The sequence below is a fragment of the Equus asinus genome, chromosome 26 (genome assembly GCF_041296235.1).
Source record: "Equus asinus isolate D_3611 breed Donkey chromosome 26, EquAss-T2T_v2, whole genome shotgun sequence".
Lineage (NCBI taxonomy): Eukaryota > Metazoa > Chordata > Mammalia > Perissodactyla > Equidae > Equus > Equus asinus.
Genome location: NC_091815.1, coordinates 17,111,512 through 17,138,321, shown reverse-complemented (window position 1 = coordinate 17,138,321; position 26,810 = coordinate 17,111,512). Strand labels below are relative to the sequence as shown.

The 26,810-nt window shown below is 52.6% G+C and overlaps 1 protein-coding gene and 1 long non-coding RNA gene across 3 annotated transcripts in view; one reads left to right on the top strand and one right to left on the bottom strand.

Moving 5' to 3' along the window:
- Positions 1 to 363: 363 nt before the first annotated feature.
- LOC123281088 (uncharacterized) lies at positions 364 to 23,739 on the bottom strand. 2 transcript variants are annotated; one of them, XR_011498400.1, is made up of 3 exons: positions 23,605 to 23,739; positions 4,012 to 4,175; positions 364 to 3,906 (listed from the first exon to the last, which is right to left on the bottom strand). It is a non-coding gene; the product is annotated as an uncharacterized lncRNA (long non-coding RNA). The 2 variants fall into 2 exon arrangements; XR_006520317.2 differs by lacking the exon at positions 23,605 to 23,739 and adding an exon at positions 21,591 to 21,727.
- Positions 23,740 to 23,935: 196 nt separating this feature from the next.
- Positions 23,936 to 26,810, top strand: part of TSHZ3 (teashirt zinc finger homeobox 3) — a 67,268-nt gene continuing 64,393 nt past the window's right edge. The window contains exon 1 of the mRNA XM_070498365.1: positions 23,936 to 24,071. Coding sequence (XP_070354466.1) covers positions 24,032 to 24,071 — 40 coding nt within the window. The 5' untranslated portion in view covers positions 23,936 to 24,031. The remainder of the gene's footprint in view (positions 24,072 to 26,810) is intronic.

Here is a 26,810-nt window from a genome sequence, read left to right as displayed (position 1 = left end):
TACCTATTAAAATGGCTAACATTAAAAAAAATCCTATCAACACCAAGTGATGGCAAAGTCTAGCAAGAGCACAGGTGTACGTTGGTGGTGGGAATGCAAAACGGTACAGTCACTCTAGAAAAGGCTTTAGTAGTTTCCTACAAAGTTAAACATACACTTACCACATGACCCAGCAACTCCACTCCTGGGTATCTACCCAAGTGAAATAAAAATCTATCTTTATACAAAGACCCATATAGAAATGTTTGTAGCAGCGCTCTCCATAATTGCCCAAACTGGAAACAACCCAAAAGTCCTTCAAGGGGAGAATGGATAAACACACCGTGGTGCATCATACAATGGAGCAGCACTCAGTAACAGAGAGAAACAAATATTGATACATGCAAGAATTTTTTTTTTTTTTAAAGATTTTATTTTTTCCTTTTTCTCCCCAAAGCCCCCAGTACATAGTTGTATATTCTTCGTTGTGGATTCTGCTAGTTGTGATACATGGGATGCTGCCTCAGCGTGGCTTGATGAGCAGTGCCATGTCCGCGCCCAGGATTCGAACCAACGAAACACTGGGCCGCCTGCAGCGGAGCGCGCGAACTTAACCACTCGGCCACGGGGCCGGCCCCAATACATGCAAGAATTTGGATGAATCACAAGGCATTGGGCTAAGTCTCCAAGGTTACATACTGTAAGGAAGGAAGAAGCCAGTCTCAAAAGGTTACATAGCATCTGATTCTATTTGTATGACATTCTGGAAGAGACACATGATAGTGATGGAGAACAGCTCAGTGGCTCCTGGGGGTTAGGGGTGGAGGGAGGGTACGTCTGTAAAGGGGAAACGGTGGAGTTTGGGTGGGAGGTGACGGAACCGTTCTGCATCCTGATTAAGGTGGTGGTTACATGAATCCATTCATGTGTTAAAATTCCTAGCACTTGCAAAAGATAAAGAAAAGGTGGTCGTCTGACCGCTTTCTGCTCCCTGAGCCAGACGGGAGAAGGAGCTGAGGGCCTATATTTAACAGCAAACTTTCCCTAAATTCTCCTAGTTTGGGTTTGCATTCACATAGCCCTCAGCTGGGTCATCCTCTCATCTTCCAAAGGATGGAAGAGGAAGTCACAAGCTCTTGGGTGGGGACCTGGGGGCCTAATTGCTCCCAATGGAGACTTCACCCCACGTGACGGGGTGGCGTGGTGTCTCCTGAGCTCCTTTAGGGTTCTCTCTGGCGGACTGTCCTCTGCCCTGCCGCAGATATGGAGCAGCACAGGGTCTCTGAGCTCCCTCCCACCCGTTTGCCATTGTTCGTGAAATTAGGTTGTGACTGTCTGCTCAGTTCATAAAAAAATGGAGTTTGTGCTTTTGCTTGGCATTCTTCTTTCATTTATTTGTTGTTATTTTTGTTATAGTTTCTGTGATCATTCAGGGAATAATTACTTAGAGGATGAGGTAGCAGAAACTTCTTTGCCCTCCAGCTGAACTCAGACATCAGAACTACGTTATCAGAAAGCTACTAGGAATTGTGCATCAACAAAAGGAGAGATGAAACCAAGAAAGAGGAGAAGACATAAAATCCAGGAGGCAGGGGATCCAATGGCTGAAAGAGTGAAGGAAATTCCCAGGTTGGCAGATGAGGAAAGCCCCGGATGGTAGCTGAGTAGTCACTCAAGTAAGGAAGCAGACTGCAATGTCAGAGGACTGCAGCGGGGCGCCTCCAAGAGCAAGAAGGAGCTGCTAACAATGGGCGATCTGATGTGCTTCCTTGTGGAAAACTGTATTGAGGGGCTGTAGCTGTGGGAAAACAGAACCATATGTACAAAGAAAATCAAGCAAATTGGCTTCAGGAAAGACAAAATGAGCATGGAAACAAGCAAACAACCCTAGTACACTACTGACTCAACAGTGAACTATATTTGTATCATGAACGAGGAATATTAATTTAACAAAAACTCATGATAGAACTGTCACGAAAGGATGGGGGAAGGGAGAGGGAGTGAGAAGGCCAAGTTCCCACCACCAGTAAAAATAGGGAGCTGGGATGTCTAGATAGACACCTGCTCCGTGACACTTGTCTGTGGGGGTGCCCAGAGTGGCACCGTTCATCCGGGCGCAGTGAAGGTGTGTGTGGGGTGTGCTGTCAGCAACAAGAGAACCAGCAGCAGAAGTGTCTGTCTTTCCTTGCAAGGAGGAGCCGACTTTGAACACCTCTGAGGTTCTGTCACTCCCTGGGGGTCCAGGATGACGAGCAAGTCCTTCACCCTCTGCACTCAGGGTCCTCTGTCGTAAACAGGAAATGAGCAGCCTGCTCTGCCCCCAGCCTGTTGGGAACAGACAGATCCCAGCTGAACCTGCCAGTGCCTAATTGGGAACTGTTACTTTAAGGATCCCAGCTGAATCCCGGCTGGCACTTGGTAGCCTCTGCCAGGACCTCGACTCAGAAACATGATGAAACCCCATCCTCATAGGCCGCAGCAGAAAGCTGGACCAAGTTGCTGCTCACATCAAGCGTTCAAGTCCAGGAGAGCTTACTGCCTAAAGGCGGCAGGTGGGGTCCTCCGGAGAGGGCTCAGTGGGGGAGAAAAGCCAGACCCACACCCGGGCACAGGGCTCTCCTCCCGGGACCTTTGGAGGTGTGCTGGTTCAGCGAGAGAGAAGTTATAGAACTTCGAATCCTCGTTCCATCATGTGCAGCCAAAGTTATTAGGTGTTTAGGGACTATTTTCCTTTCTCCCTTTCTAAGGAGAATCGACATGACTCGTCTCATTTTTCTTTTGCTTCAAGCCCTATCTGTGAGCCCTTGACTGTGATGTTCCCCTGCCGGCATCTTCCCCCGAGTCTGACTCTTCTCCACTATTCCAGAAAAGGGTTTAGATGGAAAGTCACATGCCCAGGGGCCTGCAGCCCGTGACTCCAGAAACGAAAACCCAAACCCTACTACCCGTCTCCTCTTCTAAGCCGCCAACTATTGTTCCAGAAGTGTGTGACTGAGTCTCATCTTTCCACTACGATTGTAAACTTCCCGAGAACAGGAACTGTATTAGGATAAGCTAAGCCATGTGACAAATAGACCCAGTGTGCCAAGGTTCCATCCAGTAGATGCTTCCTTCTTGCTCACATGGCAGTCTGGTGGGTGTGCACGTCCATGCGGTCACTCAGGGACCCTTCTCCCTCTATTTTATGGGCTCCCTTACTCTAGGTCCCTTTTCATTGTCTGCATCCAGCTGGTGGAAGGGGAAAGAGCATGGAGGAATGTCCCAGGGAGCTTTTTGTGGGTCATCCTGAAGATAGAACACCTCATTTCTGCTCATGTGCTATCCGACAGAACTTACTTAAGCGGCCACAGGAAATGCACGTGAGAGTGAGATGTAGTCTCCCACGTCCCCGAGAAGGCGTTGACTCTGGCACATCAGCTCTTCCGCTCCCCCAGTCTCCTTCCTCGCTGGGAGCCCAGCACAGAGGACCTTCAGAGGATGTTCCACGAGAACTCGGTGAGGTTGGCCTGAGGTTGCCCGACGCTCGGCCAACTTCACACAACTCTGCGGACAGAGGAAACTGGCCGGCTCAGGGCTGAGCTCTCGGTGGCCCCCCTCACACATATACCCATTAAGCCTCTCAGATGAGGCAGGCCCTGCAGCAGCTGTGGTTGCATCAGAAAACAGATCGAAGGCTGGTCTTTACATCCACATAAACCTCATCCTGGCCTCTGCCCACAGAGGTCACATCTGTGCAGAAAAGCATCCCATAGCACCAGGCAGGTGGCATCCAGCACCCAGTGAGATACCACCATGTCTGGACACTCGTGTATCTGGTCCATCTGTCCTGGAACAGCTCTGATGGCGGGTCACAGGCTGGGCAACATAGAAGGTGAAAAAGGCCTCGAAGGGAGGGGTTTCAGTTGAGCAGCAGAGACAACAGCCAGACTAGAGGAGTTTCAGGAAAGAACAGAGATAAGTGGGCTGGGAGTTAACTTTTCCAATTAATTGGGAAAAATAAGGCCAATGATGCTAATGCGTATCACAACTCACACACACACGCCCCTGGACCGGTGCCCTCCTCTCCAGAACCCCTGCTTCTGCTGCTGCTGTCTCAGGCGCCATCCTTCCTCCCCTCGGAGACGCAGCTTGCTCAGGTTTCGGGGGCCTCACTGTCCGGGTGTGGCTGCAGGAAGTGCTGTGCCATGGAAAGGCCCCTGGAGTAGAAACCACAGGTCCTTTTTAGAAGCCTGTCCTTCAGAATAATCTTGGCTCTTCACCTCACCACCATGGCCACCAGCCTGGACCAAGCCACCTGGAGGTCTTACCTGGGCAATTGTCACAGCCTACTCACTGGACTCCTGACCTTGCCCTTGCCCCCTAAATTAATTCTCCACACATCTGTCTTTGTGATCTTTGACAAATGAAAATCTGAGCACGTCTCTCCCCTCCTTCATGCCTTCCATGGCTTTCCATGTCCCCACTCCTCTGCTCCCTTACCCTGCTCCCTTACCCTTCTGCATTTTTCCATGACAATTCATTCTGCCCATAGCATACTTTATTCTCAGGCATTCCACCTGGTTATTTTCTCTCTTGCTGGAAGGTGAGGTCTGTAAGAGAGAGCCTTTGTCCTATTCAGTCCTGATGGCCCTTTGGCCCATCACCTCCTAGGCATGCTAATATTTATGGAAGACACGCAGTTTCTTTAAACCTCAGCTTCCTCAGCTATCAAAGGGGGCAAGAAATTCTGTGAGCTTCACCCCTTAGGGGTGTGTGGGGACTGATGAAAAGATGAGGCGAGCAGACCCCCGCCTGCGGCGTAAGCAATGCCACAGGATCACTGTGGAGGCTGTGGCCTCAGGGTTCTAACTTTGCAAGATGCATCCCCATCATCACAGGCCACTCTGGAGGGCGAACCATGGCATCTTCTCTAGAGACAATAGCTACAGCACTCCTTCCAGTTGAGAAACCTGAGTCTATTGAAAATAAATTAGTAATGCCTCATTCTCAATGAAAAAGTCTCGGAGAGATTTATAATTTTATTTTTTCTAAGTGTACAGAATAACATAAATCAAAAGAAGCAATAGTCTACCTTGTGTTTTGACTACTTTGACCCTCTTCAACCTCTGCCAATTTTTATCTCATTTTTGTTTAACTTTATACCTCAGAGTTTAATTTGAGAGCTGGTCGGGAAGACAATGATGTATAGGTTACATCAAGTGCAGCTGAAATTACCCGGTCCCCGGGGACTTCAGGCTGAAGGAGGCTCCCCGTCCTGTTCCGGGGGTAGAAGAGGAATGGTGCAGTTTGCCCCCTGAGCCCAGCCCCTCCCCCCAGCAGGCCTCATTGCTGCCTCTCATTTATTGATCGGGCCAGGTTTGAGGAGCTCGCAAGACTGCGTCCGGCCAGGGCACCTGCTTCCCAGCACAGCCAGGGGCTCAAAGCGTCGGCCACGGTGGACCATATCACTTTAGGAACCAGAAAAGGAGTACTGTTAGCAGTGATTTTTCCCCTTCTTTAAATTGTTATCTTCTCTGGGGAAGTGTGCCCAGTTGGCAGTGTGGTCTGGCCGAAGAGAATGCTGGTCTTGGTTTTCTCAGTGTCCAGAGCAGTGCTTGACATCCCACGGATTACTCGATGAGAATTGATGCATGCATGCATGCATGAATGAATGAATGAACGAGTTGTCTTCGCTTCCTCATTACTGTTGGTGTTCCAGCTGGCCTCAAGTATTTTTCGAGAGGGTGAACAAACTAGATGAACTGGATCACTGGCATAAGAATGGGTGAGCTGCTGTCCATCCTAGAAACTCCAAATGTAGCTTACGGATGCTGGGACTGGAAGGGGGCTTGAGATCTTCTCATCCAATTCTTGTCTGTCACATCAATGCTCAACTGAACAACCTCTATTAAACTCCTCCAGGGACAAGCCACTTGAGCCGTGACCCACGGGTTGGCATATTTTGCATGTACATTTCCTTCATAGCACTTATCAGAGTTTGAAATTACACACTTGTGCAATTATTTCATTAAAGTCTGTCTCCCCACTAGATCCTAAGAACACTGACAAGTTCTGTAATTAATTCACAAGGAAAGGCTGTTCACCTGTATCCCTAGGGTCAGGCACAGGGCATAGCATCTAGGAAGTACCCTATAAATGTTTCTGAATGCATGAGTCCAAAACAAACTGGGGTGGAGGCGATGCTGTGATTTGTTATCAGGGGGCAGGAATGAGAGCAAGAAGTGAAAATGCCCAGGTACAGAAGTCATATTACACCTGACCACCCGATCCACTCTCAGTACAAAGGCCAGTAAGGAGGTTGAGGGAAGCAGGACAAGGTAGCTGGATTTTGGATTCTACCAGCAGTGGCAAGTATCTCTAGCTGATTCTTTGCTCTAGGCCTGTGCTGTCTGATACGGTAGCTACTGGCCACCTGTGTGGCTATGAAGCACCTGATAGGTGAGTGGTCTGAATTGAGATGTGTTGTAAGTGTAAAATACACACCAGATTCCAAAGGTTGACATGAAAAAAGAATGAAAAAGATATCGTTAATAATTTTCATATTGATTATATGTTGAAATGATAACTTTTTGGATATAATTGGTTAAATAAAACGTATCATTAAAATTAATTTCTCCTGTTTCTTTTGCTTTTCTTAAATGTGGCTACAATTAAATTTAGAACTGCAATTGTGACTTGCATTATATTCTAGCACTGTTCTAGAGGAAAGGCGTTGAAGGACTTATTAATTGGTCAAGAGCCTTCACATGAATGCCCACCACTGGCACGGCTGAAGTTCTGTCTGTTCTGGGGCTGGCATTGTGTTCTGTACTTTACTGCCTAGTTAAACAAAGGTTTATACCTTTGACCTAGTAAGTTTATTTTGGGGATGACATCCTGAAGAAATAATCTGAAATGTGAAAAAATTCTTTATACATAAAGTACTAATGATAGCATTATATAATATGAAGGAAAAATAGAAAATAACCTAAACATCTACACAGTAGAATTACCTATTAACTCAATTGCATCCACTCAACAGAATATTATGCAACCATCAAAAACCCTGTTTACCACAGATTTTATTGTAACACGGCAGAGCGCTGTGATGATGCTCAATGAAACCTTCAGACTTCAAAGCTGCGCCACCGTATTCCTGCGGCTCGAGAGGACGCACTCGGGACGGCCAGTGGGAGTTCTACCAAACCACTACTGGAGAATGAGATGATGAATGACTTCTCTTTTCTTCTTTGTTTTTTTGATTAAATTGTATCTAATAAGCTTTCAATAGAAGAGAAGTATGCATATCTTGTCTCAAGTAAAATGGGTCAATCTCAGGAGTTTGCCTGAGTGTGTAAACGGCTGCAGGTGGAGAGGCACGTCGATGCAGGTCTGCCCCTTTGAGGCACACACAGTCCCAAAGCAAGCCCCACACTTTCTGTCTGAAAGCACGACCCCCACCGCTTGTACCTGGTGGGTCATCGAGTCCCGTAGACAAGGAAACATGTCCTCCATCGACCCGAGACTCCTCCCTGAGGGCAGCCGCTGCAGCGGTCCTCCCAGCACGGAGCTGCACAGGTGGGGTGCTCCAAAGAGGGCATTGCACCCGTGCTGGTTTTCTGCTGCTTCCTCACACCTTTCTCCTGCGCTGTGCCCCGGGAACCCCACCTGGATGACTGTTTCAATGTCTGGCCTTTGCCAACTAGCTTCTGGCAGGGTTTTCCAAAGTGGAGTCCTGGCAGGGGAGTGGAGGACGAGAAGACAGGGCAGTCTGAGGATGCTGTCCCCTGGCCACCTCCCTGTGGGTCCGAAGGTCCCAGCTCTAAAGATGCCCCTTACCATACTCCCTCTGGCTTCCAGTAACCAACTGCTATCCCATTCCTGTCAGGCCTCAGGGTTGTAACAATTCTGCTAATCTTCTCTTGTGCCTTCCTTCACCTCTGCCAAGGCCTCTTTAGGAAATCCTCCTCGAATAATCCTGGATTGAGTGAGTCCTCTCTTTCCCACCAGGACCCTGAACTGCCACAGGACTTAATTGAAAATGCAGTGCCTGGGCCACACAGTGTACCAAGAAGAGGCACAAAGCACATTCCAGGAGGTGTGGGGTCCTTGAGCCTGTGGTGTGCAGGGTAGGGGCTGAGTTCTAGGGCTCACACAGCTGAGTTCAAATTCACGCTCTGCCCCTTCTAATAGCCAGGAGGTCCTTAAGGCATTCCTTCACCTCTCCAGGTCTCGCCTTCCGCATCTGAAAGGTGAGGTAAGAACACCTACATTCATGAACATTGTGCATTCATGAACATCAGATCAAATGAGACAAGATACAGAAACTTCCCAGCGTGGTGCCCAGTGTGGAGTAATGCCCTCAGGGAATGCTCACTATCGCTATTATTTCTACTACCCCCTTGGGCTGTTAGCCCCACCCCCCCCCCCCCCCGAATGCAAAAGCCCTATCAAATCACCACTTCTGGGGACAAGCAGCAGGATGGTCTAAACCCTGCCCCCCTCCCGGATTGCAGAGACTCAAGAAAGGCCCCCACAGCTGCACTACGCTGTGGTGGAGACACCCACGTGAACAGAGAGGGGCTTACTCACAGAGAGGAGTGAGAAGACCCAGCAGGAGATGAAGAGCATTTTGAGAAAATCACTTGTTTATTTAAATATTGTACTTAGGAAAAATGCCAGAATGAGAAATATGGGCGTTTGTGGTAATAATCAAAAGGGGGAAGAAGGGATAAAAATGATCAAAAACACAAGAAAGAATTATAAGATGTTTGAAATAAAATTTGCATCTTGAAAATATCTGTACTTCAACCTCAGAATGAGTGTATCTTGTAAAAGCTCTTTGAAAACACTTCCCTGCTCTCTTTGTCTCTTCTTTATAAGGCATCTTCTCTTTAACTCCCTTTGGGGAACTTCTTATAAATGAGGATTTGCGTCTCGAGGGATTACTCTGGTTAGGAAAGTGTTTTATTAAAAAATATATGTTTGCCACAGAATCCTGAGCGATATAATTAGCTGGTCCCTTCTGTTTTATTGTAAAAGGCTCTATGGCCAAGTTCTAATTAAACATATTCTCAGGACGTTTGAAATGTGAAGGTGCCTAAGAAATGGGCACTAAAATGAAAGAAGCCAAGGCTTGGGGGAGGTAAGCCGGAATGCCGCGTCTCTGGCCACAGTGTACCAAGAAGTTTGGCCTCGTTTCTGTTCCTAAGTGCACAGCTGTCATGATCCTAAGCCTGGCCCAGCTCACGATGGTGGGACCCTGTCATGCATCTGGGAGGCAGAGTCCTGGGCTGGAATTCTGGGGACCAGGATGTGTGATAGGTTATCACGTCTAAAGTGAGCATTGCTAAGGTCCCTGCCAGCTCTGACATTCTGGATGTGTTCCTTTGCTGATTGTTGCCACCTAGCATAACAATGTTCTGAAAGCCCATACTTCATTTTAGTTTGAGAATTTAGGTGTGAAAAACGAGGCCATGGCATCTTGCTCTTGATGGTACTACATAAGCAGGCTGGCTCAACCACGAGAGGCAGTGAATGCCCTCCTCTGTAAAATGGGTAGAATGATGTTTACCTGTCTCCCTTTTGGAGAAGCAAGTGACTTGGAGATGGAAGCACCCTGTCTGCATACAGCAGGATGGGCCAGGAGCTCCCACAGGAGTTCAGAGTTTAGAAATAGGTCCTCTGAACCCCCAACCTTGGCGCCCTGTGTGGCACCCTCTTTCTTTGCAAAGCACCTTCACATCCATTAAAACCTCTTTAGAAACAGGCAGAACTCTCATTCATTGCTGATGGGGATACAAAATGACACTGTCGCTTTGGAAAACATTTTGGCAGCTTCTTATAAAATGAAACATGCTCTTACCATAGAACCTAGCAACCCCACTCCTCTGAATTAAGACCCAGGAGAAATGAAAACTCATGTTCACACAAAACCTGTACGCCCAGGTTTATAGCCGCTTTATTTATAATTGCCTCAAACTAGAAACAGGCCAGTTGTCCTTCAACTGATGCATGGATAAACAAACTGGGACCACCACACAAACTATCGATACACTCAACAGCATGGATAAATCTCAAATACATTAGACTAAGTGAAAGAAGCCAGACTCAAAAGGTAATAGCGTAGTCCCATTCGTATTATATTCCGGAAAAGGAAAAACTGTAGAGATGAAGGACAGATCAGCGCGTCCTGGGGCGGGGGAGCAGCAGCGAAGGGCGGGAGGACACTCTGACTACAGAAGGGCAGCACCAAGCAGTGTTCTGGGGTGATGGAAGTGTTCCAGATCTTGGCTGCAGTGGTAGTTACGTGACTCTGTGAATCTGTCAAAATTCAGAGAACTGTATACAAAAAGAGTGAGTTTTACTCTGTGTAAATTAAAAATAAATTTTAAAAGCCCATAGGCTTGGCAGTGAATGTGATGGCTGTTTGAGGTTGAACCCGCTTCCCCATACTCATTTTATCCTACAACGGATGCCCATTAAGCCAATCAAGGCATGGCGTTCCCTGGTGATGGCTTCTGCTCCACACAAGGGGCCCCTGAAAACCAAAGGGAAGGACACAGATTACATGGGGCAGTGCAAAGTTTGTCTTTTATTCTCTTTCCTACTGGCTGTGAACAAAGAAGCTAGCAGTTCTAGTTACCACCTGTGGCCCTCTTGAAATCATGACACGAAACACCTTGAGGATGAGATGATGCTGAGAACGGAGCTGAGAGTCAGAAGGCAGGGGAAACCGGTTCCTGACAGTCTAATTGAGCCAGGATTCACCACTAGAAATTTTCCTTATGCCAGTTCAAGGAGAGGGTTGTATTACTCGCAGACTAGCAAATGCACTCAGGGATCTCGTTGAAACAGTTCTGTTCTGAGCCAGGGTCCCAACACAACTTGAAACAAACTGGGCAATAAAGAGCTTCTATGAAACAACAGGAAACACGTATCCAACAGAAAATGGGAAAAGGGCCTGAACAGGCATCTCATGAATAAGGAAATCCAAAGGACCACAAACATATCCAAAGGTGCTCAATCTCATTAGCATCCACGGGAATGCAAATTAAACGCAGTGAGACAGCAGCCACAACCACTAGATTAGAAAACACTAAAAAGAAGGGGGAAAAAGCTAATGATATCATATGCTGACAAGGATGCAGAACAATAGGAACATTTCAAAACGGTATGTGGAAGTAAAAATGGACACAATCACTTTGGGAAACAGTTGGGAGATGTACATACCCTGTGATCAAGCAAGCCCACCCCTACATACAGGCTCTTCCACACGTGCACAGCACATGAACAAGTGTGTTCACAGGGGCAGTTTTCATAACAGACCAAAGAACTGGAAAAAAAGAAAAACCTACTATAATGCAATATATTCACAGTCTTTCAGCTTTGAAAATGACCAGCTGCACACATCCGCACAGTTAAATCTCACAAACATAATGCTGAATAAAAGAAACAAGACACAAAATAATTCGTTCAACATAATTTCATTTATGTAAAGTTTAGAAAAAGGCACAGGGATCCGCCCTGAAGTGTTAAAACTACAAAGCAAGGCAAGAAAGTGATGACAGGCACAGTCAAGGTCGTGGTGGCCCGCAGGAAAGGGGTTGTAATTAGGAGGTGCATGTCAGGGGCTTCTGGGGAGGGAGTGGTGGCTATTCAGGTGTTATACTTATTATTTACAATAATAATCATATTGTAATTATTATTTAAACTATACCCATATGATTTACACATTTTTCTACTTTTTCAGTATGTCTCACACACAGAAACATAGGATGTAAAAAATCAGATGCCAGAGAAATGCTGAAAACCAGTCTGGAGCCAGGAATGTGGAATGAGTGACTCTGAGTGAGGAATTCTGAAGGATTGGCCCCAAAGAGAGACAATCCAGAAGGTCACAAGCTTTGCTTTACCTCATCACCGCTTATTCCAGTCAGAGGCCTTTTAAAAGTGTTTGCTTTTAAGTAAAAGTTGTCTCCTTTGAAAGTTTCGGTTCTCTCTCTTGAGTTTAATGCACGTTAATCTTATAGAGTGCTCTCACTGATGCATTATAGGTTAGATCAGCTCTGCGCCTTACATGAGTCTGCAAAGACGAAAGGGAGCTCTCCTATCCAACTGCTCCTTATGTGCCTGGAGGTCTTTCATCTTAAAAACTCAATCAGAGCCAGAAATCCAGGAGAACACACCAGCACCTCTTGAGCAAGTGAAATGCACACTGTGGGGTCCAAGGCACAAACTTCATGCAGCTTCCTTGCAGAGAATTCCTTCCTGCTCTTATTTGAGCCTAATTACTCTATTTTAAATATAAATCTAACATGTTCAGATGTCTGTTTCCCAGAATACATCAGCTTAGAAAGGTGAAAGTGGAGGGAACGGCCAGGAGAGCCCGTGACAGCTAAGAAGGTGCCGCCGTGTGGTGTGAGAAGACAGATGGAAAACATTTCACCTCTCCTAGGCTTCTGGAGGCACAGCAGTGAAATGCTCAATTAGAAATTAACTAAATCCTTTTTTAAAAAAATCAGGAACATGCTCAGTGCGTAATAAATGATTACCATCAAACATTTAGCAAGCTTTATCATTCAAAAAAGTAAGTTTTAGAGATATTTTCCTGTAAAGACGTCATTCTGTGACAATGCCAAATATGTGAATCTAAACCCTAGCCCCTGTGAGTATATGTGTGTGCATGGACACAAATACACAACGACACACAGCAACTACATGTACATAGATGTATGTTGGAAAACACTAACCCATATTTTGATGCTGCCTGTGGTGGTTTGGATCCTATTAAAGAATTCGGGATTTGGATGGAATTTACCCTGATAGCTGAACAATTACGGAACAGCTGCATCCTCAGAACGAAATGACCTTTTCATCAAGTTACAAAACATTAAAGGTTAAAGAATGTTTGAAAGGAAGTTAATACTTTTAAAATATTGGGGAAATTGCCATCCTTTCAAAGACCTGACCGAAATGAGAGGAAAGTCCTGGACAGCATGTAGGAGCGTTTTTGTGGGGAGGCGTGACATATCTGCATCGCCGGCTTCATTCAAAACTCTGAATGAACCTACCTCCTCAGGAACTGAGCAGAGGGGGCCTGTGAGGGGCACAGCGTGCGGGAGCTCAGCAAGGAACCCTTAGCAGGCTGGTTCCTAATTGCAATTTTAAAGTCACATCTCTTCCTCTTGCAAGCAGCGATGGCAAAGAGAGCAAATCAATGAGAGTGTCAGCTTTTCCAGGCTTCTATTTTCCATCTGACCTGGATGGTGCAAATTCCAGTTGCTACTTACAGGGAAAATAGAAATATCAGGGAGGCTTTGCACCAGACCCTTTCCTCTCATTAGCTCCCAGAAAGGCCCGGAGAAACCTGCTGTATTTGCCCTGCAGATGCCCACTCGTCCCAGAAAGTCAGGAGGCCTGGCCCCCCCCCCCCCCCCCACCTTCAGCAACTCCCCCTTCCTTTCTTTTTGCCCCACTCCAACCACCTGCCTGCATCCTTGGCGCATCCAATCTCAGCCCACGTATAAACCTTTGTCTTCAGGGAGGTCTGATCCTGTGGCTAGCCTTCTCACAGCGGCTGCAGGAGGGGTCGCCATTTATTGGACAACTACTATGTGCCAAGCTCTTCACCAAAGCACCAACACACTTCATCTCGTGTAGGCCTCACTGGTACCTGCGAAGTGGGCTCTACTGTGATTTGCCCATGGGCACACAGCCAGTAATGCTGCTCTTCATCTTTCAAACCCTATTCTGACCTTGAAAGCTCCCAGCATGTAGCATAAAGACCTGAAGCCTTCAAAGGGCATCTCCAACTTTGATTGAAGTTTTCCTCCCAGTCCCTACTCAGTACTTAAGATGAACAGAACTGCCCCATTTTAGAGATGAAAGAGTTGAGGCTCAAAGAGCCAGGGCAATCTCTCAAGGTCACTGGGGAGTGATGGACCCGGAGCCCAGGCCCTGCACTCCATAGTCAGAGCTTGCCTTCACCTGCAATGTGCACACCCAGAGCAGACCCACTGTGTGCGTGACCTTTCTGTGCTGCTGACCAGGACTTCTCTCTTAAGAGGAAAGGACTCGTCGCACTCCACATTCTTTCGTGCACCACGTGCTCCTTCATTCTTTGTGCTGGGTCCCGCTGAGCCAGGATTGGGTGCTGGGCTGGACGGTCAGTGCTCTACCTTCTCCCCTCTACTGTCTCCCTTCTTGACTCTCAGCTTGCCCCAGATAGGGCCATCCTCCAGAAAGAGAGCAGCTTGCATTTCTGGACATTTGAGAGGGGAGTGACTCCTGGACAAATTTCACTGTTGGAGGATGACTCTGCCCATTTTCAAGTCTCATTTTTCTTGGCTGGCAGGTGAGGCCTGAGGAGGAGGAAGTAGGATTTGTGGGCTGCCTGTCAAGGGAGGCCTCCCTGCCATGTCTGCCCTATAGTCAGCCCGCCTGGGGACGCAGCGGGCCTACGCCCTTCACAGACCCTGGCGGCCTCCCAGGCCAGCAGGCCTCCTCCTAGTGGGAGCCCTGTGCCCAGACATTGAGGTCGGCTGGGACCGAAGTTCTCTTGCAAAGCAGGGAGGCCCCCTTTGCACCTGCACCCATTCCTGTCACCGGCTGTTTCCCCAGCAAGCCCAGGGCCAGAGTCCTTTCTCTTCAGCCAAAACACTCCTAAAAACCTTAAATGATGCAAAAGGCTTCTTGCGAATTGAACCAAAATTAATCCCCTTATTTGGATAACATATTTTGAAGGTATTGATAATATCTGTACAGTGATCACTGGCAAAATTCACTCTCCCTCAAATTCGTATTCAGTACCTACCGTTTTTTTCTACGTGCGCTTACAGTTAGTGGCCAGCCTGGGGTCCGGCTCTAAGAGCTCCGCCTCCTCCCTTGAACAGAAGGGAAGGATGCCTACAGAGGAGGACAGAGCTGAGGCTGTCTCCCAGAATGGGGCATAGAGGCCCCTCTGGGCTGAATGCAGACTTTCCTTCAGCTGGACCACCACCTGCAGACCCTCTTGGCTGGGAGGAGAGGCCAGGGGGTGGGGATCAAGCACTCCCTGGGGCAGTTTTAGCTGGGAGATCAAGAAAGAGCAATGTGCTCACCACTTCACAATAAAGAGAGACAAGAGCACTTCTGAAAACCCTATACTTTAAAAAGAAGCCTGCGGGGGCAGGGCACCCGGCACCAGTGGGGGCGGGGTGTGTGGGGGAGAGATGCTCAGCGGACAAAAGGTATAGGCTGTCCTTGGTGGAAGCCAACCCAGCATTCCCCGCAAAAGTGTCCCTGAGTGCTGAGCCACCAGCAGGAGCCAGGTCAGGAGGCCAGCTCACCTGGTGCCTTCGGAGTCCCATTTCCTGGGCGACCAGGAGTCGGCACCATTGCAGAGCCTGTCCTTCCGTGTGCACCAGCACACCCACTTATTTCCACACCCCTCCTAGCTGGGCGTTTACACCCTGATGGGCACTGTACACAAGTCCCTGCTGGCATGCCTTTGCACACTCACAGGAGTGGGAGCTCCTGCCTTGAGGTCGGGGTGCTTCCTCCAGGCCGTGTTTTCCCAGGGGAGGAGTTCTGCCTGCTGAGGTCATTGTCAGCATGCTGGCACTGCCCCCTCAGGCTTTCCCAGGGGCTGGGCTCCCACAGCCTGCCCAAGGTTGGCGGTCCTAGGCAGGGTGCAGGCCCTGGAGCGCCCCAACCTAGTCCTAGCTTCCAGAGCCCTGGACTGCCCGGCCTGCGTGGGCACACAGTCCTCCACGCAGGGCAAGGAAGATTTGTCTGCTCCAGAATTTCAATATTGGAGGTCGTCGTCTGGGGTGGGCAAAGGTCTTGTCTTCAAGCTATGTCAATGGGGCAATCACAGTTTTAAACTAAGTTCTAGGTGTCTTGGGGAACCTAGGGAAGATAGTTGGGGTGAAGGTGCTAGAGCTCTCCTTAAACCCCTCCTTGGGGTCACCACCTGCCTCTGCAACCCATGTGCAAGTGCAAGACGCAGGCAGAGACTGCGGCGCACCTAGTCGGCTAGACCAGCCTTGAGCGCACCCCAGCCCACTACCTCCTCCCTCCCCATCGCCCCCTCCCCGCCCCCATCCCTGGGGCGGGAGCTGCCACGCACGCTGTCCCGCCTCTAGAGGGCGCTGATGGAGAGGTGGCACAGCCAGCTCCCGCTGCCGGCTCAAAGGGGGAGCCCCAGGGACTCCACCCCTAACCCCAGGCCTAATTTGAATATTTCATTGGCTGCCGCCAGTCTGGTCAATTTATCATGCAAATGCGGGTGCCCTCCGCGACTGAGAGGAGCCGCCGCCCGCGCAGGAGAGCGGCGCCCGATTGGTAGCCGAGACAGCGGCATCTGTAATATTTTTCTTTGGGCATTAGAGTCATTTACCAATGCCATCCCCGCAACTCCAGGCACTGAATCACAAGCCACTTAAAGGGTTTTATTGGCAGCTTTGAAACTTTTTAACATATTCTTTTATTTTTAAACCAAGTGTCAACCTATTTCTGACTTCCCCTCCCCCTCCCTCTAAAAAGCTGCAGCAACCACAAACTGCTTGGTCCCCTCGCGATCTGTGCACCGGCGGACCCTGCCTTGTCAGAGGGAGAAGGACCTCTCTGGGGTGAGCACTTGGTAGACCCGAAATATGCAACCTTTGGGAATTCTTATGGGGGTCCAGGAGTGACTGATAGAAGAGAAAACACAAAAAGAAAACAGAGAGATAAGAGGAGGAAATAAGAAAGAAGACGAAAGAGATGTGGGAAAGAGAAGTGGCAGAAGGACGAAGAGGGGGAGGAATTCAGAGCTTCTCTGAGGAAGAGGAAAGTCTTGGAGTTAGCAAAGCGTTGGAGAGCAGAGACCATCCGCATAGGAAGGACCTGACCCTCTGACCACCATATCCCAAAGAACTCTGGCTCTCCTATTCTGGAAATACACGTGATACGCACCAAGTGTCAAGAAATAAAAATGAGAAAGAACGAGGCCCCAGCGCAGCGTCCCTCTCTCTTGCACCTGCTCCACCGAGAATTGCGCTCCGTCTTTCCCGTTTGGAAATTCAGGGACAAACACAAACCCTAACGTGTAAGACAGAAAAGAAGAGCGATATAGTGAAAGAGAAAAGGGAAACATGGTTCTTCCTCATCTTGCAAATTCCCTGGCTAGTTGATGAGGTCACCAGGCTTGCGAAGCTGGGCTGTCTGGTCTGAGACCTCCTCCTCCTCCAGGGCTCCTGCATTCGAGGAGCGGGAGCTCAGCCTCGCATCGGGCAGCCCACGCATTGACTCAGACACACGCCGGTGCCCGCAGCTTCCGTATCTGCGCTGGAAGAGATGGGCGCCTGTGCATTCCAGCCAGCAAAGACCTGCTCGCTTCCAGCCAGGGGTGAACGCCACCGCGGCTGCAGCGCTCTCCAGCGCAGTTTTTTTGGTTTGTTGTAAGCGTTGCCCAAGTGGTTTACAAAAACTCATTTCACCCAGAGTGGGAAGAAACACGCCACGCTGTAGCGAGTAATCCAGGAAATTCCCCGCACAACTCAAGTCGACGCGTGGGATTTGACCAAAGGGCATTTCACCAGAAATTGCGCCCTCCAAGCTGAACTTAATATACATCTATCCTCCTTAGACCAAAACAAAGACTTTTTATTTTCTTTATTTAATCCTCGGTCTCCTAAAAAAGTTTTTTTGAAAGTTCGTAAATGATTGAGCTTGAAAGAGAATTAGGGAAGAAAAGGGAGTTGAGTCTAAAACTGGGCTCCTCAAATCTGAAGACGAGGGGCTGAGAGCCCAGGAAAGCGAGGAGGTGCGGAGGGGAAGAGCCGCAGCCAGTTTTCCTGAATCCCGAGGAAGTAGTCCCTAAGAATCACCCAACCGGGAGATGCATGTGTAGGCAGACCAGTTTCCCTTGATAACTATGTACCGTCCTTCCCCGTTAGCAGTATAGTTTTTGGTTTTGTTTTTAAAGACGTTTATAATTGCTTGGAAATCCTGAGTCAGAAAAAAACAGACATCCAGGAGGGGGACCTGCCGGCCCTGGCTTCCTACAGGGGCTGGACCAGGTCAGCTTCCACCCAAAATTCTCACTGTACTGTCCTGCCCAGGAGCTCAGGGCGAGCAGGGGCGCCTAGACCGCGGGCGTCGTCAAGGCAGGCCCGGAAAGATCGAAGGCCCTTTTGCCTTTGAGTAGAGTGGTCCTGGCGGGAATGGCGGGCGTGCAGTGGGTACAGTTGGCAAAGTTGGGTGAGACCTGTGTGGCTGAGCTACAGGAAATTTACAAACCAGGAAGCCCCCGCCCGCCGGAGGGGAGGGGTTGGGCGCGTGTGTCTCCGTGTATATGGTGGGGGGGGGGGGGGAGGTAGGCGCTGCTTGCCCCCAACACCGATTCTTGATTTTGAACCCGGAGATGTCTCCTACCTGTTTTCGAAGAATGCCCCACCCCGCCCCCAGCTCACATCCCGGCGTGCCTAATGCAGCTCCCCCGAGGCCCCACAGAAGTGGCATTAATATACCGCTCCGATTTTCGAAGGTTTATTTCACGTCAAAACTGTAAAAGTTCTTGGGAGAATTTACAGACAAAACATCTGGTTCGTTAAAACAAAGCTACCGGAAAAAGAGAAACAAACTTCGCTGCTGTGTAAATGCACTTTTAGCAAACAGTTTACCGCCTGGCGAGGGCCTGGCCCCAGGGTCCGAATCCTTCGCGCTCCGCCGGGGCTGAGGTCCCGTCCGATTCTTGGCTGAGGTGTGGTAGGCAGGCGGCGGCAGTCAGGCAGCACCCCTGCACCCAGGGCACTTTCTCCTGCCTAGCCAAGCCTGTGGTGTGAGCAGGAGAGTGGAAGGGGCAGACGGGAGCACTAGTGTTCCAGGCGGGCGCAGGCAGGAGAGCAGTGGGCGCCGCCCCCCTTGGCATTGCAGGGCAGGCGCTGGGCTCCCATAAGGCCCACCGCCGGGCCAGATGCCCTCACGCATTGAAATGGGGTGCAGGCTCCTGGAGCTTACTCTCCAGGTGGCCCGCTACTCCCTCGGGGCACGAAGAACCCCTCTCCAAGGTCTGGGCTTAGGCCCCTGGGCGCCTGGGGTCCCAGCCGACCCTGGCTACTCTTCCTGGACCGACAGTTTCGAGGACGCCTTTTTCCTGAAATCTTTTCCCTTACTGCCCATCCCAAATGAGGGCACACTTCAGCCTTGCTGGGGTCTGGCGGTCTGTCACCCACTGCCCTCAACCGCACCTTGAACACAACCTCGGCTGCCTCCCGGCGGTGGCCGGGCTGCTCCTTCCCTGGCATGAACTTCCCGACTCTTGCCGCCGTGTTGCGGGCGAGATCCTTGCCCCTCTCCCGCACACTTGTTCCCAGCCACGCCCGCGTACTTTTTCTTTTTTCGAACTCCTCCGGGTGGAGATCGGGTTAGCCAAGGGCACGAACGCCCCCGGGGTGGGATAGACCTGCGCAGCTAGGCCCTGAGACTGGGGCCTGTGGCTCCTTGAGTTCGGAAAACTGGAGTCGGATTTCTAATCCTCGACCAGAAGAAGCGACATTTGGGAGCATTTGTACTGAATAGGGCTCCGCGCCTGGCCACGGGGGAGGAGCGGGGTTCCACGGGACCCCAGGCGCAGTCTTGGGGTCAGGAGTTGTCTTCAAGGCTTCTGGGAATTTCCATGGCTTGTAAATATTACCACCGCACTGCGGGGTGAGCCACCTGGCAGCAGCCAGTTTCCCTTATGGGCGTTGGCCGCTGGGCATTTCGGTGTGTCGCCCCACTGCCCCTCAGCCTTTCTCTCTTTTTATTTTCAGGGATTTAAAAAATTATTCCCAGAAAAGTGGCACCTTCCAGTTGGTGGGGGCATCTAACTGGCCTAGGGGATTACTTTTTGCGTAACTCACGCAGCTAAGAAGTGACCAGGTGCTGGTGCAGGGGTGGAAGCCTGTTGTTGCTTTTCAAAGGTATCTGCAACTCTTCAGAGTGGGGTAAAAAGATTTCTGCACAATGTGTCTTCTACAGAGTTCTAGCTCCTCCGCCGGGCGCGGGCTTTTCCGCCCCCTAGTCTAGCGTGCATGCAGTTTGGCCGCTGGATGTGGGGCATGAAGCCCGCACCCTGGAGCGCGTCCGTCCTTGCCGCGGGAAGGAACCCCAGCGAGCGCCGCCGCGGCTGTCCCCGGCCTCCTCCGGAACCGTGCAGACCTCCGTGCTCCTGGAGAGCAGTCCTGTATCCCTTTTAAGTGGCGATTCGGCGAACGAACACACGCAAAGCTTTACCCGCTTATGTAGTCGACTGAGGGGCACAACTCGAACAGAAATATTTGCAGTAGGAATAAAGTCAGGTAAAATGCCGGGTACAGCCGCCCCGCAGACGTCCGAGGAGTGGGTCCTCCGCGCGCCCTTCCCCTGAAGTTCTTAGGGGGGAGCACAAGAAAGGTCCTTTGGCCTGGCCAAACTGCTCAGGGACATATGTGAAGATGTTTGTCCTTTGGACAGCTGGGCGTGGGGGGCAGTGGGGAAAAGCAAGAAGCAAAAGCTGGGGAACGTGCAACCACAGCGGAGGTCAGCACTCTCAGAGAATGGCGCCGGGGAGCTCCCCGACAAGCTCTGGCTTCTCAAACATATGGCCCTGCCCTTTCTCCCTCTGTAAATAACATGTGAATTATAGACTTACTGCCAACCAGACACCATTTCTCCCTACATCGAGCCCGCGGTTCTCACTGGGATCCGCGTTTCCCCCCCTCCTCTCGCTCCTCCCTGTCAGGCCGTGTCGTGCAGCAGCCAGGCGGGGCCAGGCAAAGTTTTAGCTTGAGACCTTCTGGCTAAGACCTGCCTGGCATCCTCAACAGCCCCAGACCCGGCCAGCTGAAGCGGGTTAAGCCCCTGCATTCAGGTAGCTAACGGCTCTATACTGTGCTTGGTGCGGATTTGGGAAGCCTCCCTTCCTTCTTTCCTCCACCGCACCCAGTCCACAGAAAAGGGGCAGAGAGAACTTGGTGGAATGTAAGTGCTGGGTTGACACTGTACTCCTCCATCTGCCCCATCCCTAGAATGGCCTGCAAAACTAGTGACGTTTTGCGGTACCAATATTAAACGGGGTGCGTTTGACTAAAAGAACACCCTAGAGATCACGGTTCCAAGCCGGGCCAAAACCCTGTTGGCGTGTCCGGGCAAGGCAGCGCGGTCGCAGTATGCACTCCGCATAGCCCGTGTTGTGCGTGACGGGCTGTCGCTGCGATGTGCAGCTCATTGACACTGATGGATGCGCCAATGGTTGGACGGACAGATGTTAGGGCGGATCGCGCAGCGCGCGGCGCCTGAGCGGGGGAGGGCGAGGCGGTGATCTGCGGTGGCTCCGGGCGGCGCGGAGAACTGAGCTCAGGCCGAGACCGGCAGGGGGAGGGGGCGGAGGAACAGAGGTTTGGAGAGCGGCGCGGGGAAGGAGAGGAGGGGGGAGCATGAGCCAGGGCGATACTCTGCCTTCCGTGCGCGGCGCCCAGCGCTGTGCACACACCACAACCGGCAGGCCTAAGTGGGCGATCGGCGCTTTGGAGGCGAGCCGGGGGCGGGCAGGAGCTGACCTCGCGCGACGCCTACCCTCCTCCAGGCAAGAGGGGCCCAGCGCCGCGACAGAACCGTGAGGCCACGGGCGGTGTCTGCCAACTCACCGTTTCCTCGTTCGCAAGAAGCGTTTCACGCCCCACGGCCGCGTCTCCGGGCCTGGAGGGGCAGTCGCTCCGGCCTCTGCGGCTGCAGGCACACACTGCACGCCGCGCCCCTGCCCCGAGTCCGCCACACACGGCCAGCCCCGGAGCCCAGCCACAGCCCGGTTGTGACTCCCCGCAACAGCCCGGGGTCCGCACCCCGCAACTCCGAGCGCTCCAGCGCGCGACGGCGCCGGAGGCGGCTTTATAGCCCGGGAGGCCGGCGGCGGCACATCTGCATTCAAGGAGGCGTCTGGACCGAGCCCAAGCCCGCAGGCTGGGGCGAGCGGAGACTTTTGATCTTACCGTCAGGGTGAGATCACGGTCTCCTGGTCTAAAAGAAAAGAAAGCATGCCCGTGAACTTTTAAAACAAACTTGCAGAAACAGTCATAAAGACAAAATAAAGAGGAGAGCGGGCAGAAGAAGAGGGAGAAAGAAACTAGGAAAGAAAGATTAAAAAAGGAAAAAAAAAAGAAAAAGAAAGGAAGGGAGCAAGAAGAAGGCCGGGGTTTGCAGCTCCGGGAGCGCTCAAGCAGCCAGTCCCAGGGCGCGGGGCTCCGGCCCTCGCCAGGACTATCGGACGTGGGACCCAGGGGAGTCCCTGCGCCCCAGCCGGCGTGCCCAGAGCAGCGCTGCCTCGGGGACCGCCGGCCCGGCGGCCGCCCCCGCGCCCCCCGCCACCGCCGCCCAGCAGCGCCCGGAGCCGGCCCCGCCGCGGCCGCCCCATTCCCGGCCCAAGAGCTGGCTCAGGGAGACGCAATCGAGCCCGCAGCGCATCGATGCGCCGCCGCCCGCGCCGCTCGGGCTCGGTCTCCGGCTCCCGCTCAGCCGCCGCCGCTCGGGGGTCGTCCCAATGAGCTCCGGCCCACCCGCGCCCTCGCGGCCGCCCGTAAGTGAGCCTGCGTCGCCCCGCCGCCACCGCAGCCCTGCCAGCTCCTCCTCTCCGTGGCCCGCCGGCCTGGCCCGCTGGGCGCCTCAGCGACCCCAATCACCCAATCAATAATCAATTCTGCTCGCCCAGTCCTGCCGGCGGGCCCGGCGCTAGGCGCGGCGGCCCCCTTCCGGGGCGCCCAGGGGCGGGGGATGGGCTTGGGAGCCTGAGTTTCTTCCCCCGCCCCGTCCCGCCCTCGGATCTGCCTGCGCCCGGGACGGGGGCGCGGCCCGGCGCCTAGGGGGCGAGGGGCGGGGTGGATGGGCTGGGATCCTCCCAGTCAGGAGAGGAAACTTGAAGGTACCCCCCTCCCACACCGACCCCCGGGACGGGCCCGGGAAAGTTTGCCCGGGAAAAAAAAATTGGGGGAAGTGGCGGCGGCGGGTCCCGGGGGAGGAGCCGGGTCGCGCGGGGTCTGAGAGCAGCCCCCACCCACTCTGGCCCGCGCAGCCTCCTCCCACGAGGGCGCCGGCGCCCGCCCGCGGGCCCTGGCATCCCCGGGAGGCGCGGGCCTAGGCCCGGGGACCGGGCTGGGGGCTCTGGACGCAGCGAGTGGAGAGGAGTGCGGCCCGGGCGAGGCAGCTGGGGGCGGCCAGGGGGCGAGGCCGGGTGGGGAAGAGGGGCGGGCGGGGGTAGCGAGCGCCCCGGGACGCGCTCGGCCGGGCCGGCGCCGCGCCCCTGCGTGCGCGCACGGGGCGGAGGCGCACGGGCGGCACCCCCTCCCCAGACTGGGCGGGGGTCCTAGACAGGGCCCGGGCCGGGAGCGGGGGCGCGGTGCCCCCGCGGGCGGGCGAGTGACACGATCATCTCCTTTTCCTTTAAGCTTGCCTGTTGCCGCCGCCGCCGCTCCAGCCGCGCCACGGGCAGAAGACTGGACCGCTGAGCCCAAGGCTGCGGCGGCGGCTGAGCGCCCCTCGATGCCCTGACCCCCCGTCCGGGGGCGGGGGCCGGGCAGGACCGGCCCGGGCCGCTCCGGCGCTCCTCCTCCCACCCCTCTGCCCGCCTTCTCCCCCTCTCCCCGCCCCCCGGCCCCGAACCCCGCGCACCTCGTCTGGGGACGGGGCGGGGGGGGGCAGGGCCGCCGCTCCTCCCCGCCCCCTCCTCCTCCGGCCTCTGGAGCGATTTGTCAAACTTCCCATTCCGCCGGCAGCGCGGTCCTCCTCCTCCTCCTCCTTCACCACCTCCTCCTCCTGTGCCTCCTCCTCCCCCCGCGCTCCTCCCTCCCCGCGCCTCCCTCGCCCGCCCTCCTTCTTCCCTCCGCACGTTCGGGGATCGCGGAGGAGCGCGGAGAGGGGGGGACGCGGAGAGCCGGGGCGCAGCAGCATCCTGCGGGCGGCCGCTCTCCGGGGGGGAGGCTGAGAGCCGGCCCGCCTCGCCCCCCCCGCGGGCCCGCCGCCCCTCCCTCCCGCTCCTCAGCCCGGCAGCGGCGGCGGCGGCGGCGGCGGCGGCAGTGGCAGTCGCCGGAGGAGCATCATGCCGAGGAGGAAGCAGCAGGCGCCCCGGCGCGCAGCAGGTACGAGCCGCTTCCCCTTCCTCCTCTCCTCCTCCTCCTCTTCCTCTCCTCGCCCCGCGTCTCCAGCCGGCGGCGGCCCCGCTCCTTGCCCCGCTCCTCGCCCCTCTCCCTCTGCCGGCGCAGAGTAACTCCGGGGCGCCGGGCTCGCTCGCCGCTCTCCTCTCCGGGTGCGTGCGCCCGCCTCGCGTCCCGGCGCCCCCGGACGCCCCGCCGCGCTCTGCCCTCTTCCCGCTCGCACCCACTTGGGGAACCGCGCTCGCTCGCTCGGCGCGAACGGAGCCGGGCTGAGTCCCTGCCTCCTCTGCTCTCTGGCTGCGGAGGGGACGGGAAGGAGCCCTCTTCTGTCTCTTTCTGTGAGGGGCGGGCGGGGTCACCTGAGTTCCCTGGGACACCTTCTGTGTCCTCCCGTGGCCGGCCGGCGAGGGACTGCCCGGTGTCTGCGGAGCGAAAGAGAGCGAGTGAGTGAGTGAGCAGGTCCCTTCGTCCACCTTACTGCTAATCCGATTGATCCGTCATTTATTGGGCCCAAACCGGGCACGGCGGTGGAAACCACAGCGCTCAGGGTCTGGGTATTGTCAGATGACTGTCAAGTCCCCGTTAGAAGCCGGCGTTCCCTTGACCCCTGTTTGTGCTCCCTTACCCGCCCTGCTCCTTCCACTGCTTCTCCCACCCTCGTCTCCTCATAGCACTTACTTCTGAGACGTGTCTGAGTACTTTTTTTCCCTTTTTTTTTGCCAGGAGTGTCAACTCCTGTTAAGACTGAGCCGATTTTTTTTTCTTTTCTGGAAAAAGCATCATTGAAAACAAAACAAAACCCACACACATAACATTATTTTGCAATAATGTCAGTTGGGGGCACGTTGCCTGGAAGAAGGGCTTCTGGACCTTTGCCACCCTTGATTTGATGACTGATTGATCGCCTGTCACGCTGCTGCCTTTGATCTATTCATTCCCAATAAACATCAATAAATCACTCGCAATGGTGAGGCCAAGCTCTGTGACGTCACTAGGGCCCTGTCAGTGCAACTTCAGGGATTTGGGGAGGATTGCTGAGAGGACCACATATGGACGGGATGTATTTTGATATGAGTAACACTCAGATGTGCAGAGGTTCAGATGCTGCCTGAATGGGAGGGTTAAGTGGATGTTCATTTCTTTTCTTTTCTCTTCTTTTCTTTTGGTGGAAGAAGCGGGGGCAGAGAGAAGGGTCAGGGCGTTGCTTGGTGCCCTTCTTGGATGAAGGCGTTGTACCATGCTGCCCCTGAGTGCCTGTAGTAACAGTGGGGGTGCCGGTGAGGGTCATTTCCATCATGTCAACCGGCACTGCCGGTGGAGCTCACGCATTGGCTGCACTCTGAACTGAAGTCTCCTTCGCAGGTCCCAGAGAGGGAATGCTGCTCTTTCTTCTCCCAGAAATGTACTTTCCTGTTTGCATCTTAAGAAAATTTTAGGAGGAAACAGACTTGGTTTGGGGCATATAATGCAGGTTTTGCTGTCGGTCCTCGGTGTTGCCCAAATTTAGAAAGTTTGAAAACCCCAGTAGTGGTTGTGGGGAGGGCTGGTGCTGTTCACCATCCCACCTTCTCCTGTAATTCCAGACTCGAGCAATGAGCTTATCTACCCAAAATAAACTCTAAAAGTTTGGAGGGCTCCTTCACAAAGTTGGGCAGTAGGAGTGTCTTGGGCTTCTTCCAGTCTTTGAAATTTTTTCTTTCCTTTCTGGATGCACATTTTAAGGTATCTGTGTGTCTCAATCAAATGAACCATATGGGATTACATCTTTACATTTGGTTTAGAACTCTCTCTGTGGTTGGTTCATCTTTTCTCTTCCAACTTGCCAATCTGAGACTCTTACTTGATAACTTTCTGCTAAAAATATTAGAGAAGGAGGAACCGTATTACTGGTTTTATTTATGTTTCTTAAAGGAACCTCTTCACTAACCTTTTTGCACCTTTTAAAAGGCCAGCCAGGGAATCTCAGGTCAGTTAAGAAATATTCATTATATAAAAACTTGACTGCACGACTAATAGGAGATGGAAGAATGGTTTTGCTCTATCAAAATGACCCGTCAGAACGACTTTGTTTCATATTTGATTTAATTGTCTCTCTCCTGACAGGCACATTCATCAATAGCTTAATGGTCAATCAGAAGTTGGCAGCGTGAGTGCTTTCTTTCTTTCCCATACCCTGGTTTTGGATTTACTTTATCAGAATGCCTCTGCCTAATGGACGTGCGGAGGAGGGGTTGGGAATGTCTGAAGGGTTACTTATTTAAGAAGACTGGAGGAATAAAAAGAGCCCTCCATGTTTAGGCCAGTGGTAACACTGCCCAGGCCAATAAGTGAGCTGTGTGAGTTTTTTTGTTTGTTTGGATGCACAGGAAACTTCCCACTTTTTTCCTCCCTTTTTCAGTCCTCACAGCTGCAAGTTACAAGGTTCATGTCTGCTTTTGTGGCATCCTGGGAGTGATGACAAATTGATTGCTTTGTACTGATAGAGAGAGAGAGTGGGAAAAAGAAAGATGTCTGCTGATTGGTGACTGGAAATCTGGTCCCCAGCAACCTTGAGAATACTGGAGAATTTTTCTCCCCTCCAAACTGAAAGGTCCGCTCAGCCATAAAAAAAGAAAAGTTGTTTTGCCAGCTTCATTAGTGTTCACCTAATTAGCTGTAAACCTGATGGATCCCTGACAGCTTTAATGATTGGAGATGACAAGCTCGACGCAGTGTCATCCAGCA